Source organism: Rhinichthys klamathensis, unplaced genomic scaffold (assembly GCF_029890125.1).
Source record: "Rhinichthys klamathensis goyatoka isolate OS25496 unplaced genomic scaffold, OSU_Roscu_1.1 h1tg001381l_1, whole genome shotgun sequence".
Taxonomy (NCBI): Eukaryota; Metazoa; Chordata; class Actinopteri; order Cypriniformes; family Leuciscidae; genus Rhinichthys; species Rhinichthys klamathensis.
In genome coordinates this window covers 1-15,258 of record NW_026607437.1, presented here as the reverse complement: position 1 = coordinate 15,258, position 15,258 = coordinate 1, and the positions used below count along the sequence as shown (strand labels likewise).

The 15,258-nt window shown below is 39.2% G+C and overlaps 2 protein-coding genes and 2 non-coding genes across 4 annotated transcripts; 1 reads left to right on the top strand and 3 right to left on the bottom strand.

The window, feature by feature from the left end:
* Positions 1–231: 231 nt before the first annotated feature.
* On the top strand, positions 232–2,946 carry hwa (huluwa). Its single transcript, XM_056245111.1, has 3 exons — positions 232–995; positions 1,834–2,020; positions 2,780–2,946. Exons 1-3 carry the CDS (start codon positions 465–467, stop codon positions 2,944–2,946), a joined length of 885 nt encoding a protein of 294 aa, XP_056101086.1. The 5' UTR covers positions 232–464.
* Positions 2,947–3,703: 757 nt separating this feature from the next.
* On the bottom strand, positions 3,704–8,114 carry rpl37 (ribosomal protein L37). Its single transcript, XM_056245112.1, has 4 exons — positions 7,963–8,114; positions 6,961–7,096; positions 4,881–4,965; positions 3,704–3,805 (listed from the first exon to the last, which is right to left on the bottom strand). Exons 1-4 carry the CDS (start codon positions 7,963–7,965, stop codon positions 3,736–3,738), a joined length of 294 nt encoding a protein of 97 aa, XP_056101087.1. The 5' UTR covers positions 7,966–8,114; the 3' UTR covers positions 3,704–3,735.
* LOC130079874 (small nucleolar RNA SNORD72) lies at positions 4,039–4,116 on the bottom strand. The gene has a single exon (XR_008806619.1). It is a non-coding gene; the product is annotated as a small nucleolar RNA SNORD72 (small nucleolar RNA).
* Positions 5,061–5,143, bottom strand: LOC130079875 (small nucleolar RNA SNORD72). The gene has a single exon (XR_008806620.1). It is a non-coding gene; the product is annotated as a small nucleolar RNA SNORD72 (small nucleolar RNA).
* Positions 8,115–15,258: the final 7,144 nt, after the last annotated feature.

Here is a 15,258-nt window from a genome sequence, read left to right as displayed (position 1 = left end):
ATATTGTCACCCAATGTTTCTTTCCTAAGCATGTCCTTAGCATCCAGAACTTTCCGGGTGATTTTGCTAGTTTTTCCAGTCAGATATCACAGTCTTGATTTCACCTCAGCTGAAAGTCCTCAAAAAAATAAAAAATAAAAATAGGACTCCCTGCAATATTGACCTTCATTATTGTGCTATTTTGAGGGCTTGCGAACAAAAAAAGACGGCTTAACACTCCAAAGGCATTCTCGTCTATGAGGTAAGACTGTAAAGTTGTTGTAAACTGTCGATTTCAAGCGGTGAAAAGCCAGAAAGCTCTTGACGCATCAATTGATTGATGTCAATGGGGAGCACCTGCGGTTCAACAGTCGACTGTCAGTTTTAGTCATTTTATAGATAATATTTTACATGAAAACATTAATGATCACAGGTGAAATTGTGTAAACATCAAAATCACATTATCTATCTTGATTTGTGATGAAATGTCGCAGCTGGGATCGGCTGTGCCCTCATCAAACTTACCCGAGGGCCTCCCGGTGTCCAGTTTGGCCCTGCTGATCCTGGTGCTCATTCCCTGCGTCCTTTTACTCCTGCTTCTCAACTGCCTGTTCGTGGGATACAAGCTGTTCCGCATGACCCGGAGGAAGAGAGACCGATGCGGGTCGGAAACCTCGCTCATGCACTCCTCATATTCCACCCGCCAGAGAATCACCCGCTTCTCTGATGAGCCTCTGTTCGCTCCAAACAGAAAGACTAACTATGTTTCGGTCTCGGAACCGATGCTGGCGCCACCCATCACCTCATCCCTGACCTCCTCGGCGGAGAGAAGGGCCACCGGGCAGCGCGCCAGGTTTCTACGCCCGGACGGGGCCACTTACGCCGGGTCCGGGTCACTGCGCGTGCCGAACTGGAGGAAGAGCGCACCGGTTCTGCTGCTGTCCAGTGATTCGGACACGGAGCGAGTCAACACGGTCCCACCGAACTCACCAGCACTTAATGTGACTCCAAATGGGGTAGGGTCAAAAACACGAGTATGTCCAAAAAATACTAGTTCTGGATCCTGATAGGCCTACATTATAAAATTGAATAATAATTTGAGTATTAAGGAAATATGTCAATGTTTACTTTATGGTAGTTATGGGTCTATATTGAATATTAATTTGAGTATTGGGATGTCAGTGTTGATGGTGATTATGGGCCTATTGAATATTAATTTGAGTATTAAGGAAGATGTCAATGTTTAGTGGTTATGGGCCTATTGAATATCAAGATGTCAATGTTTATGGTGGTTATGGGCCTATTGAATATTAATTTGAGTATTAAGATTTCAATGTTTATGTTGGTTATGGGCCTAATGGATATTAATTTGAGAATTAAGGAAAGATGTCCATGTTTATGGTTATGGGCCTATTGAATATTAATTTGAGTATAAGGAAAGATGTCAATGTTTATGGTGGTTATGGGCCACCATTAATAACATGGTCCTTTGGTAATTAAAACTATGGTAATTTTGATTGCCAATTTCATATAGTGTGTGTTACGAAAATTAACCATGGTTTTACTACAAAAAACCCCCAAACATGATTATTGTAGTTGAACCAACAAATTAACCATGGTATATGTAGTAAAACTGCCAAAATAACTATGGTTACTACACTTTTACTATAGTAAAATCATGGTTAATTTTCCTAATGGCACTACAATTTAAACACCTCACTATACTATTGGTAGAAACATAGTAGCCTATTACTATAGTCTCATTTGGTACCGTTTTTTGCTCCCAGTGAAATATGTTTGATCCTACCATGCCACTGTTCGTCCGACTGTTTTTACTGCATTTTATGGTTACAGTTCACAATCCGGATGACTTCCATGCGTAGAAGCAGCACTATGGACCTGGAGAATGCTTCTCTGGATAAGATCCATGTGGAGTGCGAGTCCGCCAGCATCATCCCGCCGGAGATCTCCTGTTATGTGGCGTCATCAAGCCCCTCGGCGGGGGGTTCTGGACTGGACAGTGACTTCGGAGCCAGTGCAGGCCAGTTTTGTGATCTCATGCATTCAAAAGTTCTTTAAGATTATATACAGGTGAAACTCGAAAAATTAGAATATTGTGCGAAAGTTAATTTATTTCAGTAATTCAACTTAAAAGGTGAAACTAATATATTATATAGACTCATTACATGCAAAGTGAGATATTTCAAGCCTTTATTTGTTATAATTTTGATGATTACAGATATGAAAACCTTTTCACAATATTCAAATTTTGAATTTGGGGTTTTCATAAGCTGTAAGCCATAATCATTAAAATTATAACAAATAAAGGCTTGAAATATCTCACTTTGCATGTAATGAGTCTATATAATATATTAGTTTCACCCTTTAAGTTGAATTACTGAAATAAATGAACTTTTGCACGATATTCTAATTTTTCGAGTTTCACCTTTAAATGCTCAGCACTACTGTTCAAAAGTTCAGAATAATTACCATTTTTAATGTTTTTGAAAGAAGTCTCATATTGCTCACCAGGGTGCAATTGTTTTATCAAAAATACAGTAGTAATGTGAAATATTATTACAATTTAAAACAACTGTTTTCTATTTCAGTATATTTTCAAATGTAATTTATTCCTGTGAAAGATGGTTTTTTTTTTAAGAAGCCATGACAGAAATCATTGTAATATCCTAATTTGGTTTAGAAAAAAATTCCAAAACATAATTATTCCGATCTTTTGACAGACCAGTAGTGTATATTTGGAGTTTGTTCATTCTTTGAATTCTCCTAATTGTTCATTTAGGTGTATCTCTGCGGATCCTTTCTATGGACAGTGATGGTTTCCCGGGCTCAGTCTGGGCATCCGCTCTGGAGTGGGATTACTACGACCCAAGTTACGTCACTCAGAACCACATCCCGAAACACAGACCCCACGCACCTCCCATCACCACCAAACAGTACTGGGTCTAGAGCCATTCAGCCACTCTCATGCTAGAACTTCAGTTGAGCGGAGTCTAGATTTATTCTGTCTGGGTTTAGTGCATTTAATGTTCACTTGCTGTTTTAACTGCAACACATCACATGTTGTCAAAGCACACAATCCAAGAAAAAAAAAGTTCACGATCACAGCTTCTTTCTGCAGCAACTCCAAACAGGTTTGTTCCGTTCACAAAAATGCATTTATGGATTCACTTCCCCATTGTTCTCACTTTAGATCATTGACACATTTGTTTTACACGCTTTAGATTTCTCACCGTTTTTGTTATTTTTATATGTTTCCCACATGATTCTCAACATGGAGTTACTGAGGATTTCAGAAGACTTTTCACAATTTTGACACCCTACACATTCTTGTATCAAAGAAAAAAGTATTTAGATTATGCCTGATTTGAATAAAAGTTTTAAAATACAGGGTCTTATTTTATTGCTGTTGACCCAACCCCAAGAAAATGTACATATTAAAAATGACTTTTCTAGCGAGATAAGTTTGCATTAGAATTTTATACTGCAACACAGCTGATCGGAGTTTAAAATCTCAACTCTGGTTAAAGCTTCCATGAAAGCTGAAAAACTTAGAAAAGACCAAATAATTTCACTATGGTATTTTTTTTTCCAATTATAGCATAATTCAATAAAGCATATATATTCAATTAAGCATTTGGTATGTATTGATATTAATTCTGTTTTCTCAGACAGTTTGAGAATGAATAAGGCATTCAGACAGACATTTCAAACATCACTTTTTATTGGAAACACAGTTTACGAGGAGCTGGACGCAGCCACGGCTGCCCGACGGGGCTTGGGCACGGTTCCCTCACGGAATCCATTTCTGAAATGCACAGAAAACAGACTTCAGTTAGCATTACAGCACACAGATCATGTAAGAAAACTATTTAAATGGCCTTAGGGATTTTTCACGAGCTCATAACATGATCAATAGATCTGATATATGCAATAAAATCCCCATCCAACAAGAGTTTCAAAAATCCACTAATTTGAGGAATAAAAACAGATTACTGAAAACAGAACCTAACAGAAGTCCATCTATGAGTGCATGGGTCCGGCTTACCTCAGTACAAAATTATTATCACTGGACAGTCATTAGTTCAGACATTTATGTTTGGACATCATTGGTAAGCCAACTAATCTAACCGGACAACATGCACTCGAGTTTTGGACAAGTATCAGTGCAGAATCAACAGGAAGATCTCTTAACTACAATTAAATACCACAGCATCAACCTCAACCCTGCTGAGACCTCTCAGTGTGTCAGTCATGTGCAAAAGAAAAGTGCATAATATATAAAAAGGCCTAAATAAAAATATAAAAGGATTGTATATATATATATATATATATATATATATATATATATATATATATATATATATATATATATATATATATATATATATATATATATATAAAAAACTAATTGTGAAGTAAAAAAAATAAATTGAAAATGCTTCAAGGAAACTCTGAACTAGAAAAAAAAAAAAAAAAATTCATGCAAATCTAATATACTCTGGGTGTTTACACAACAACGATGTACTAAAAAGAGATGGAAATGTTGTCAAAACGGTCCCGTTTACACGGATCTGTGAAAATGACTAAAAAGGCTGTATCAAGCATGCCAGGCCAGTAGTTAATGATGTCACTGTTAAGAAACACCCCATGAACACGTAAAGCATGCGCAGGCCGTCACCATTTTCACAAACTCACATTTTTGTTGTTCACATGGTGACGATAAAGGCATTGTTTTCAAAAGCTTGCGTTTTCAGCCCCCAAGACACAGTTGTCGTGTAAATGAACGGCCAAAAGGCATAAAAAGTTGTGTTTTCAGTTGAAAACGGTGTCGTGTAAACACACCCTTAGAAGTATGAAGATCTGAATGCACATTTACTCACCTGAACCTGCGGAAAACAACCTTCATGTGCCTCATGCGGCCAGTTCCTGTGGTGCTGCGTCTCTTGGCCTTAGTGCTCCAGTTGTCTACAAACAAAAGCAATCATTACACTTCACACACATGAAAACATAAAAATGCATTTGACCAGATGAGCACCTGTGTTCTGTTCATCAACATCTCAAGCTTACCTCAGTTCAAAACACTGTTATCACTGGACAGTCAATTGTTCAGACATTTGTTTTTTTTGGTCATCACTGGTAAGTTAATACACCAGACAGAACACAGCTGTTTTTGCAGTTTCCCTATTATTACTTAATTTTTAATGTTACTTTAAAGTGCCCCTTTTATGCCATTTTAAAGGTTGAATGTCTCCTACAATAGGTTTACATGCATCAAAGGACAAAAAAAAACATACATTTCAACATATAATTTATCAAAAAGTCAGAAAACGGTTCATTTGAAAATCCAGTCTCTAAACGCCTCTTTCCACGAGCCTACTCTGATTGGTCAGACAGCTCAGTCTGTTGTGATTGGTCGAACGCTTACATGTCTGAGTCCTCATCTTTTGAAGTGCATCAAAGTGGATTCGCAGAGCTGAAAACAGCATCTTCTCAACATGTCGACAACAAACCAAACTCTTCCAGTCTCGGCTACAACTACAGTGTTTGAGGGTCAAAGTAGACGTTGTTCACAGGCAGCCAATGAAGACCTTAGACTGGCATTATGCAAACTTGTTTTGTAAATAGTAGGGGTGTAACGATACACAAACCTGACGGTTCGGTTCGTCCCACGGTTTTGAGGTCTCGGTTCGGTTCGGTTCATTTCGGTGGGGGGGTTAGAAACCTAAAATTGCTTTTATTATTTATTAAACAGTGCTTTAATGAACAAATTGTGTCCTTGTCTTTAAATTAATTCAATTACAAGTAAACGTTTCTCAAGGATAACAAAATTATCTGCTAATGCTGTAAACTACAGCCCTTACTTGCACATTACTATAACATTAAAGCTTAACAGAGCCTAGACTTTTAACCTAAATTATATAATAATAATCAACACTCAAATAACAAATTGTATGAAAACATGTAAACTGCACATAAGGCAATTTTTGCATTAACATGTTTTTACTCTAATTTGTTATTGTCATATAATAATTTACACAGTTGCTGTTATTTTCATGACAACTATTTTAAACATACATTAAATAATCAAGATATCATAAACAGGTTAAGTAAAATATAATATATAGGCTAATATATAGCATTTATTTAGTGAAAGAGTTAGCAAACCAGCAAGCTGTGGACACTGAATGACTTGCCTGAGGTAAATATAAAGCTATGTGAAAAACTAAGCGTTTTATTGACGTATTTCCGCTGTTGAAACACTGATTGAGTGTTTACACGAGTTATGAGTATACTTTCAGTAAGTATACTGTATCTTTCAACATACCTTCGGGTGTCCATTCATGTTTTTTCTGTAACTGAGGAAGAGATGATCGCGCTCCGCGCTGCCGCATGCATACAGTGATATCTGTCACGCCACATCTAAGAGCGCCAAAACGGCATTTATTGTTTGCATTTCGTGATCAAATAGACATAATTTGAAAGATTACACCTTGCTTATTATCAAAAGTAATAAAACACTGAGCTTATTGCGATTATATGTAGTTAATGGTGGTTAGGCAACAGCCCTGTATTCGTTGTGTACACATAACACATGAGGTGCAATGAGCCGGGGCTGGGCGGGGCATGTTCGGTTCGCCATGAGAGTACCGCGATACGTATCGTGGGTGGTGTATCGCGGTTTTTCGGTTCGGTTCAAATATAGTTACACCCCTAGTAAATAGGAAGTGAGAAAGAACATTAGCAGCTCAGAATCAATTCTATCTTTAAGGAGACAACTATGTCGCGCGCTTTGATCTTTAAAATTTAAGACATTTTACATTCACAAACAGCTATATTACTGCACGAAAGGCAATATTCGAAAAAGCATAATTGGGGCACTTTAAATGTTACCAATGCGATAAAGCTGCTTGAACCTTTAACTGTGCAAAGTCAGCCCAAACCTTTGAACTGTGAACTTACACTTTCTCTTGCGCTTGGCAGGGTAGCCACACTTCCCGCAGGTGGACTTCTGCAGGTGATACGCCTTGGATCCACAGCGGCGGCACAGAGTGTGCGTCTTATTACGACGCTTACCGAAAGATGACGTACCCTTCGTCTGGAAAACAAAAGAAATGTATAATTCACATTGCTTAAATGGTCTCATTCATACATAAGGTTGCCTACATAGACAGCATTCATCAATATGCAGCTTGATTGGCTTTAACACTACAATGTCTATTCTGAGACTATAGTGCACAAAAATGCTGTTTGTTTATGTAGTCAGCTCACTAAATTGTAATTCATAAACATGTGGTTTAATAAAGCAGCTCGCTTGGTTGTTGCCCATAATGATATGAAGGAAGCTAAATCAGTTGAGACTATGATACCCAACAATTATGTATAGGAAGAAAGAATGGTTCGCTAACGTACTATTTAATGATATAAGCGAACCATGGACTATGATTTCCAATAAACTGTTTAGGGAAGGAAACACACTAGGCTGCGAGACTATTATGCACAAAAATGCTGTCTAGAATAGCAGCTTAAAAGGCTATAAAAAATACAAATAAACAAGTCTGCACAGGCCAACCATATTGTAAACTCACACACACCACTACGATAACCATAAAACTAATGTTAGTTTCTAAAGCTCGTTCCTTTACTGTCTAATTTAGACCGTTATAGTCTCAAATATATTAAAACTACGTACAATTAAACGATTTAAATGAATACTGGAGATCGTTTTAAAGCTAACCGGTTTATTTTCACGAGTTCGTTAAAACTGTAGGGAATGCTAAGCGTCATGCTAACCGAAAAAATAAAATCATCTATAACCTCTCATTATAGAGGAATCACAAACATAATAGATGATACTGAGTCTTGAATACATATGCTTGTGGTATTATTAATGTTACAGTGATTTAAAACAAACCACGAATCAGATGTTTGAGGATTTTGAAGGCAAGGCGATGTAAGACTCACCATCTTTCCTCAGAGCTGATTCGAAAGAGACCGGAAGAGGTTCCGGTGTTCCATTAAAACACCACCGGCGCTCCTACGGTGCAACAACTAAATGCGTCCCCCTTAATGTTGCACTGCGGACTTCTCCATTCAATCACAACGAGTCCTACAGATATAACAAATATTTTCAATTACGATGACAAAACGTATTTTCAACCTAATAATATTGATTCTAAAAGTATTTTTAATGTAATGTGAGAATAAGACTACTAGTAGTCCTAGCCATTTTGCCCAACTCTGAGCTACTGTAGGCTACACATTTTCTTCAGAAAATGTCAAAATATCACCATCAGTCCTACAGATATAACAAATATTTTTAATGACGATGACAAAACGTATTTTCAACCTAATAAGTAGCTGTTCTGGTCACAAAAAGGATAAATTAATTAGCAATTATTCCAGAAATGCCAACTATGATGACAAGATTTAGCCTATTAATATAGCCTATTTATAGCCTGGGAAAACCCAGACAACTTACAGCAAATTTAGATTTGCTCTAGGGCTGCACGATTTGGGGAAAATGTCATATTGCGATTATTGAGGTCAATATTGCGATTGCGATATAATAAACAAATGGTTCCATGAGTCAACTTGCTTGGTTCTAAAGCAAAATGCACACACAGATTAGTGATAATTCTGAAATGTGTATTTCTCAACTCAAACTAGCAACAACAACTAAATGATTGATAACACCTATAATGATCAATAAGCCATTGATGTCTGGATAAAAATTAATTTAATTTTAATTTGAGTGAACTTCAAACAATCCTCACATAAACCCGTAATAAATGTCATATTTACCTGTGCTCTTCCTGTCTGACAGGTAGGACATATACAGAAATTGAATAATCAAACAGTCTGTGCTGCATAAATGATAAATTATTGACTAAAATCCTATTTAAAGCTACACAAATTATTTGGTCAAGAGCAGTGAGTGTTTTTCTCTGTTCCCTTTGTTCTTTGATCAACTTTACTGACAGAAAGCATTATTGGATGCTGGCCCTTGCTGACAGAGACGCGGATCTCACACACGCCTTATTCTCTCACAACTCTTTACGACCATCATAAGACTGCTCTTATGTTATGAAGACACTCGACACATTATATTTTGGCATAATTGTGTGTGTTATTGTTCGTTCACTTCAAGCGGAAAGAGAACTATTCTGGCGCGCGTCTTTCAGTCAGGAGGACATTCACAGGCAGCGCGCTCTCTTTTGACTTGTCTCGCAGAATGGTTTAAAGCATTCGCATGAATAAGAGCGGGATCATGTAACACTAGCCAAAGGATGACAAAAAATAACAGATGCTGCGTTAACAGCCCTAATTTGTTTATTTCATATAAAATCGCAGTATTTTGCGTCATATAATCGCATAGGCTTCACATCGCGATTACGATTGCGATATGATTAATCGTGCAGCACTAATTTGCTCTGAAAGTTAGTCTGGCAAAGAGCTCATTCAAGCCCATTTCCAATCCGTCGAAATCGAGGCACCAATCAGAAACATTGGGGCGGGCTTTACACGATGACGACAGCGCTGGGATTTTGAAGCAGATTTTGTAGCCTACATTACAAAGATGGATGCCGCCGTCGAACATCACTCGTTCGAATCAGCTATCGCGTCTGTTTTAAGCGATTTGAACGTTTCCTTTTAGTTAAAAACCGAGCAAAGAACAACACTCGGAGATGTTTCTCCGCCGCTCTGCATACGTCATCTCCTTCATCGCTCTGATTGGTTTTAGGTCTATTGCGACGTCCGTTGGTGACGCCCCTCTGGAAATGATTTGTCTATGACGCTTTGCCAGACCATAACTCAGTTACAACTGAGAATGGTCTGGTTTTAACCAGGCTAGCCTATTTACACAATGAAAACCATTATACACATCTTAAGGAAATTATGTCTTAATATCTTAAACTTGAGATTGTACTAAATATTAGGTTTAGGTGGAGGGTTTGGTGTAGTAATTTATAGGCCTAATTAGCTTAATTTAAAGACAACAAAAGTAAATAGGATGAATAATGTGTTGCTTAGCCTTTTTCTTCGGGAAACAAAGCCAGACATTTTATTGATTTGTATTTTACAACTGGTATTTTAACTGCAAGGACTCACAGCCACCGTAAACATAAATAACAGAGCTGCCAAAAACGTCTAGACTCAAACTGCCCCTAAAAAAAATCCTAAATGACCTTCCATACACAACATCTGATATCACTGCATGTGTAACGCAAAGATAAAGCACTGATTCCTTTTCATGCAATTCTAGTTGTTGACACTTTTGTCCCATGTCATTACAGTAAAATAGTTCAATTCTGTTTGTCAGTTAAAAATATTCACCTATAAGGTGAAAACATTAAAATGGCCTTCCAATGAGAAATCATTATTTCCTCTTAGGCTACTTTTACTATCACTTCATTATATTATTATCACATTATATATCACTATTTTATTTAGGCCTACATTATTTTATTTAGTTAATCATTTCTGCATTATTCAGTTATCCTAATGACGTTTTTTGGGGCAACCAAATATAATGTCCAACTATCGCTGCAAAGCATGCTTCCTCTTGTAATTGCAGTCATTGATCCTGCTGATGTCCCCTAAACCCTTGTGTCGTCTTTCTTTAATGGTTTGAAACCAGTCTAGGTCTGCAATCCCTCCCTGCCCCATTGGTGCTGATGAGAGGGAGTGGAGCGCGTCACCGACTGCGCGCGCTCTGCATTCGTGACGCGCATTCTGCGGGAGTGTCGCGTCTTTGCAGGTGATGCGAGATTTCTTGCCCTCCGCATACAGAAGATTCACCTCAGTGGGCAGTGATACTATCGCTTTCTCTGACATATGCACGGGCAGACTGCTCAAACGCGACACTGAGGCGAACGGCAGCTGCTATGGAGACTGAGCGCGCACCAGTGCCTGTGAGGACGGTAAACACGCGCGGGTGTGCCTCGATGTGTCTTCTCAATCTGTAGTACAAAAGCGACCGTGGCTTTCTCTTCTGAAGGATGGGCTACTCAGATCCGACATATAGTAGAGATCTGCTTGGAAACAGATCCCTCTGTTTTATTTTCATATGTGCTTTTGGACTGGTCACCTTATTGCAGCAAATCCTCTATGGCAAGAACTACATTAAAAGGTAAGATTATGATTTTATCAATGGTGCATAATACAAAAAAAAGTTCTGTGTGGGTATCTTTTCTGTATAATAAAGCAAAATTTATCCTAATAATATGAAAGTCTTCAGCAGTTATTCTTAGACATGTTCTAGTCACATTGCACCCATATTGCTTCAAAACCTTTTAAATTTGAGCTCCATTAAATCATGCCATACACAGTCCCTTGAATGACTGTCTATGCAGCGAGACGCTTAAGTCTGTTTTTCTTCTTCCTCTGTTTATTTTTCTCTTCTTGATGTTTTTTTTTCTATCTTCAGCCCTTTAAACAGCTCATACATCTTGCATAAACCTGTGTGACAGCAAAAATACATATATTGCAGAACCTTATCCGGTTATATCCATAATACGATATAGGCTATTAAAAAAGTGCACTGGAAGACTGTGATGTAGCCTCTGTTTTTTTTTTTTTTTTGCATGAGCACATAGCCTAGATTCAAGCACTGGAAATTAATTATGCATTGAAATCATGGTGCTGTTTCATAAGACCCAGATTTCATGCCTTTTTTTGGGTCCACTTACATCAAAATGACATCATACTAAGAATAAGCCCCGGAAGGTGAATCATTTTTGAGTTTTTTTTGGGAGCGTAAGCAGAGTGAGATGGCTCAGCATTGCGAGGGTGTTTGAGTGTGCGTGTGTGTGTGTGTGTTTGTCTATGTAAAATGGCGTCTCTCGTAAGCAGCGCCCCCAGTGCATTATGGTTCCTGCGTCCCAGCAGATGCCCATATGCTGAATACGAGCTTTCTCACACTCCCACCTGAACCCCCCTCCTGCGTCCACCTCTAACACACACTCAGCATTCATGACATCAGAGCCTGGCGGCTGCGTTTCGATTGCATGAATGCTGTCCTGTACCCCGTATCTCTTCTGCTGAAGTGGAGAGAAACAAGCGTATGGGTGGGTGATGGTTTCGGCTTTAATGTAACATGCAAACTTCAGATTCAAAACCATGCAGCGATGGAGACCAAATGGAGACTTTTGAGTTTTTGCTTTTTTTTTTTTGTTTCCTTTTACTAAAGAAGCTCAGATTTACTAAGAAACCATATGCTTTCATTGCAGAACCAAGTAATAGTCTAAATATGAAACATTTGTCTTCCAAGACCAAGTTATCTGGGTCATTCTATATTTTTAGCCAAGGCAAATGGTATTTTTTATTGCTAAATGGTCGACTAAATGACGACTTCTGGTTTTGAGAATTTTAGAATTTGTTTTTTAGACACACAAGTCGTTATAGGTAAACTTCTATAGTGGGAGGACGACAGCAAATTAAATTTTTGTATTCCCATTTGCTCCAGTAGCGACAGAAAAAATCAATGATAGCATTACCACGACTTTCCAAGAGAGAGGAGAAATATCGAGAGATTGATTACAGCAGTCAGAGGAGAGAAAGATGAATTTGCCATCACTCTCTGAGCTGTAGAAACACCTTCTATTTGTTTAAAAATGAAAATATGAAAAACACTGGATATGCAATGTTGATAACTTTGGAAACGCGCCATCACGTGTGTGATTGGTGCATCACAGCAAGATAATGGTAAGAAAACGAGTCTTTATTTTTGAGCTGCATGCCACATGCCTCCCAATTCCTGTGATTCATTGGAAAACATTCAACACAACGAATCATTAACAAACGACTCTTATGAACCGATTTTAAAAAAAAATCAAAAACTGCATTTTTGAAGTCGCGTACTTCCCTACTATAGGTGAAAAACAGTATGTGACAAGAGTGATATGTCCGAATTCACAGTACTCAAAGAGTAGGCAAAAAGATACCTTCTGCACTGTAAACTCTAATTAACCCTACTTAAAAAAAGCATGCAAACCGATTAACTTAAATAAACTAAGTAAAGTGAAATGGGAATTGTATGATGTTCTGACAATTGCTGTTAGTCTAGTTCACTGTTCTAGCAACTAAAAAAGAACTGTAGAGAGTACTTGATTTATAGATTTACTCTTGACTTAGTAAAGCTACTCAGAATTACTGACTCCCAGAGTGCACTGCGGCATTAAAAAATTAAGCAATTGCATAAAGTGTAAAACAATTAATAAAACAAATAAATAAAATGTAATTGTTGCCATTGATATGTTTTGCATGCTGAATGTTGATGTCTGTGTGACTCAAGCAAGGTCAATTGCAAGATATTGTCACAACTATGGGGATTTTATCAAGGCGTTTATGACACAAGTGTTAGCAATAAAATTATAACAGATCATAATTCTACATTAAAAGTAAACTGGTTAATGATCTGGTAGAAGGTCACCTTTTTAAAGCAACATATTACTTCTATTCCTTTGAAACCACTAATAACTGTGATTTCTTGCATCACCTTCATCAATAGAAAGAGAATTATATTTAAATGAAGTGCAAGTGCCCAACCGAAGGGAACACGAACAAAACCATTTTAGGAAATCAACATCAATTTATCATCTTATGTGTTCTTCTCTCAGACTTTTCAGTTGTATTGATGATTCAACATTCAAGATGACTGAATGAATGAATGAATGCAACTAAGGAAGACATGAAGAAGTGGAGGAAATGAGTGAAAATTATATTATATTTATATTATATATTTAAGGTACTCAAACCAACCAGTTAATCTAGGGTTTTCTAAGTAACAAAGGCATTTGTGAATAGTACAGATTACTACATTTTTACAATTAAGTTAAGACATTAAGTAAAGTTAATGGTTTTTAGCGGTCACAAAGCTTATTCAAAATAAGTACCTACTCACGAGAGATGCCATTTCGGATGTAGCCATACGCCCTTACAGTCGGTTCTGACGCAGCCATACGGCCTTACAGTCGGATCTGACGCAGCCATACGCCCTTACAGTCGGATCTGACGCAGCCATACGCCCTTACAGTCGGATCTGACGCAGCCATACGCCCTTACAGTCGGATCTGACGCAGCCATACGCCCTTACAGTCGGATCTGACGCAGCCATACGCCCTTACAGTCGGATCTGACGCAGCCATACGCCCTTACAGTCGGATCTGACGCAGCATACGCCCTTACAGTCGGATCTAACGCAGCCTTACGCCCTTACAGTCGGATCTGACGCAGCCCTACGCCCTTATAGTCGAATCTGACGCAGCCATACGCCCTTACAGTCGGATCTGATGCAGCCATACGCCCTTACAGTCGGATCTAACGCAGCCTTACGCCCTTACAGTCGGATCTGACGCAGCCATACGCCCTTACAGTCGAATCTGACGCAGCCATACGCCCTTACAGTCGGATCTGACGCAGCCATACGCCCTTACAGTCGGATCTGACGCAGCCATACGCCCTTACAGTCGGATCTGACGCAGCCATACGCCCTTACAGTCGGATCTGACGCAGCATACGCCCTTACAGTCGGATCTAACGCAGCCTTACGCCCTTACAGTCGGATCTGACGCAGCCATACGCCCTTACAGTCGAATCTGACGCAGCCATACGCCCTTACAGTCGGATCTGACGCAGCCCTACGCCCTTACAGTCGGATCTGACGCAGCCATACGCCCTTACAGTCGGATCTGACGCAGCCTTACGCCCTTACAGTCGGATCTGACGCAGCCATACTCCCTTACAGTCGGATCTGACGCAGCATACGCCCTTACAGTCGGATCTAACACAGCCTTACGCCCTTACAGTCGGATCTGACGCAGCCATACGCCCTTACAGTCGGATCTTACGCAGCCATACGGCCTTACAGTCGGATCTGACGCAGCATACGCCCTTACAGTCGGATCTGACGCAGCATACGCCCTTACAGTCGGATCTGACGCAGCATACGCGCTTACAGTCGGATCTAACGCAGCCTTACGCCCTTACAGTCGGATCTGACGCAGCCATACGCCCTTACAGTCGGATCGGACGCAGCCATACGCCCTTACAGTCGGATCTGACGCAGCATACGCCCTTACAGTCGGATCTGACGCAGCCTTACGCCCTTACAGTCGGATCTGACGCAGCCATACGCCCTTACAGTCGAATTTGACGCAGCCATACGCCCTTACAGTCGGATCTGACGCAGCCATACGCCCTTACAGTCGGATCTGACGCAGCCTTACGCCCTTACAGTCGGATCTGACGCAGCCATAC

Coding starts and splice junctions, on each gene's coding strand:
- hwa (XM_056245111.1), top strand. CDS start 465: ATGTCGCAGCTGGGATCGGCTGTGCCCTCATCAAACTTACCCGAGGGC. Junction 996..1,833: donor TTAATGTGACTCCAAATGGG/GTAGGGTCAAAA, acceptor TTATGGTTACAG/TTCACAATCCGGATGACTTC. Junction 2,021..2,779: donor TGACTTCGGAGCCAGTGCAG/GCCAGTTTTGTG, acceptor TTGTTCATTTAG/GTGTATCTCTGCGGATCCTT.
- rpl37 (XM_056245112.1), bottom strand. Junction 4,966..6,960: donor TGCCAAGCGCAAGAGAAAGT/GTAAGTTCACAG, acceptor TTTTGTTTGTAG/ACAACTGGAGCACTAAGGCC. Junction 3,806..4,880: donor GTTGTTTTCCGCAGGTTCAG/GTGAGTAAATGT, acceptor TGTGCATTTCAG/AAATGGATTCCGTGAGGGAA.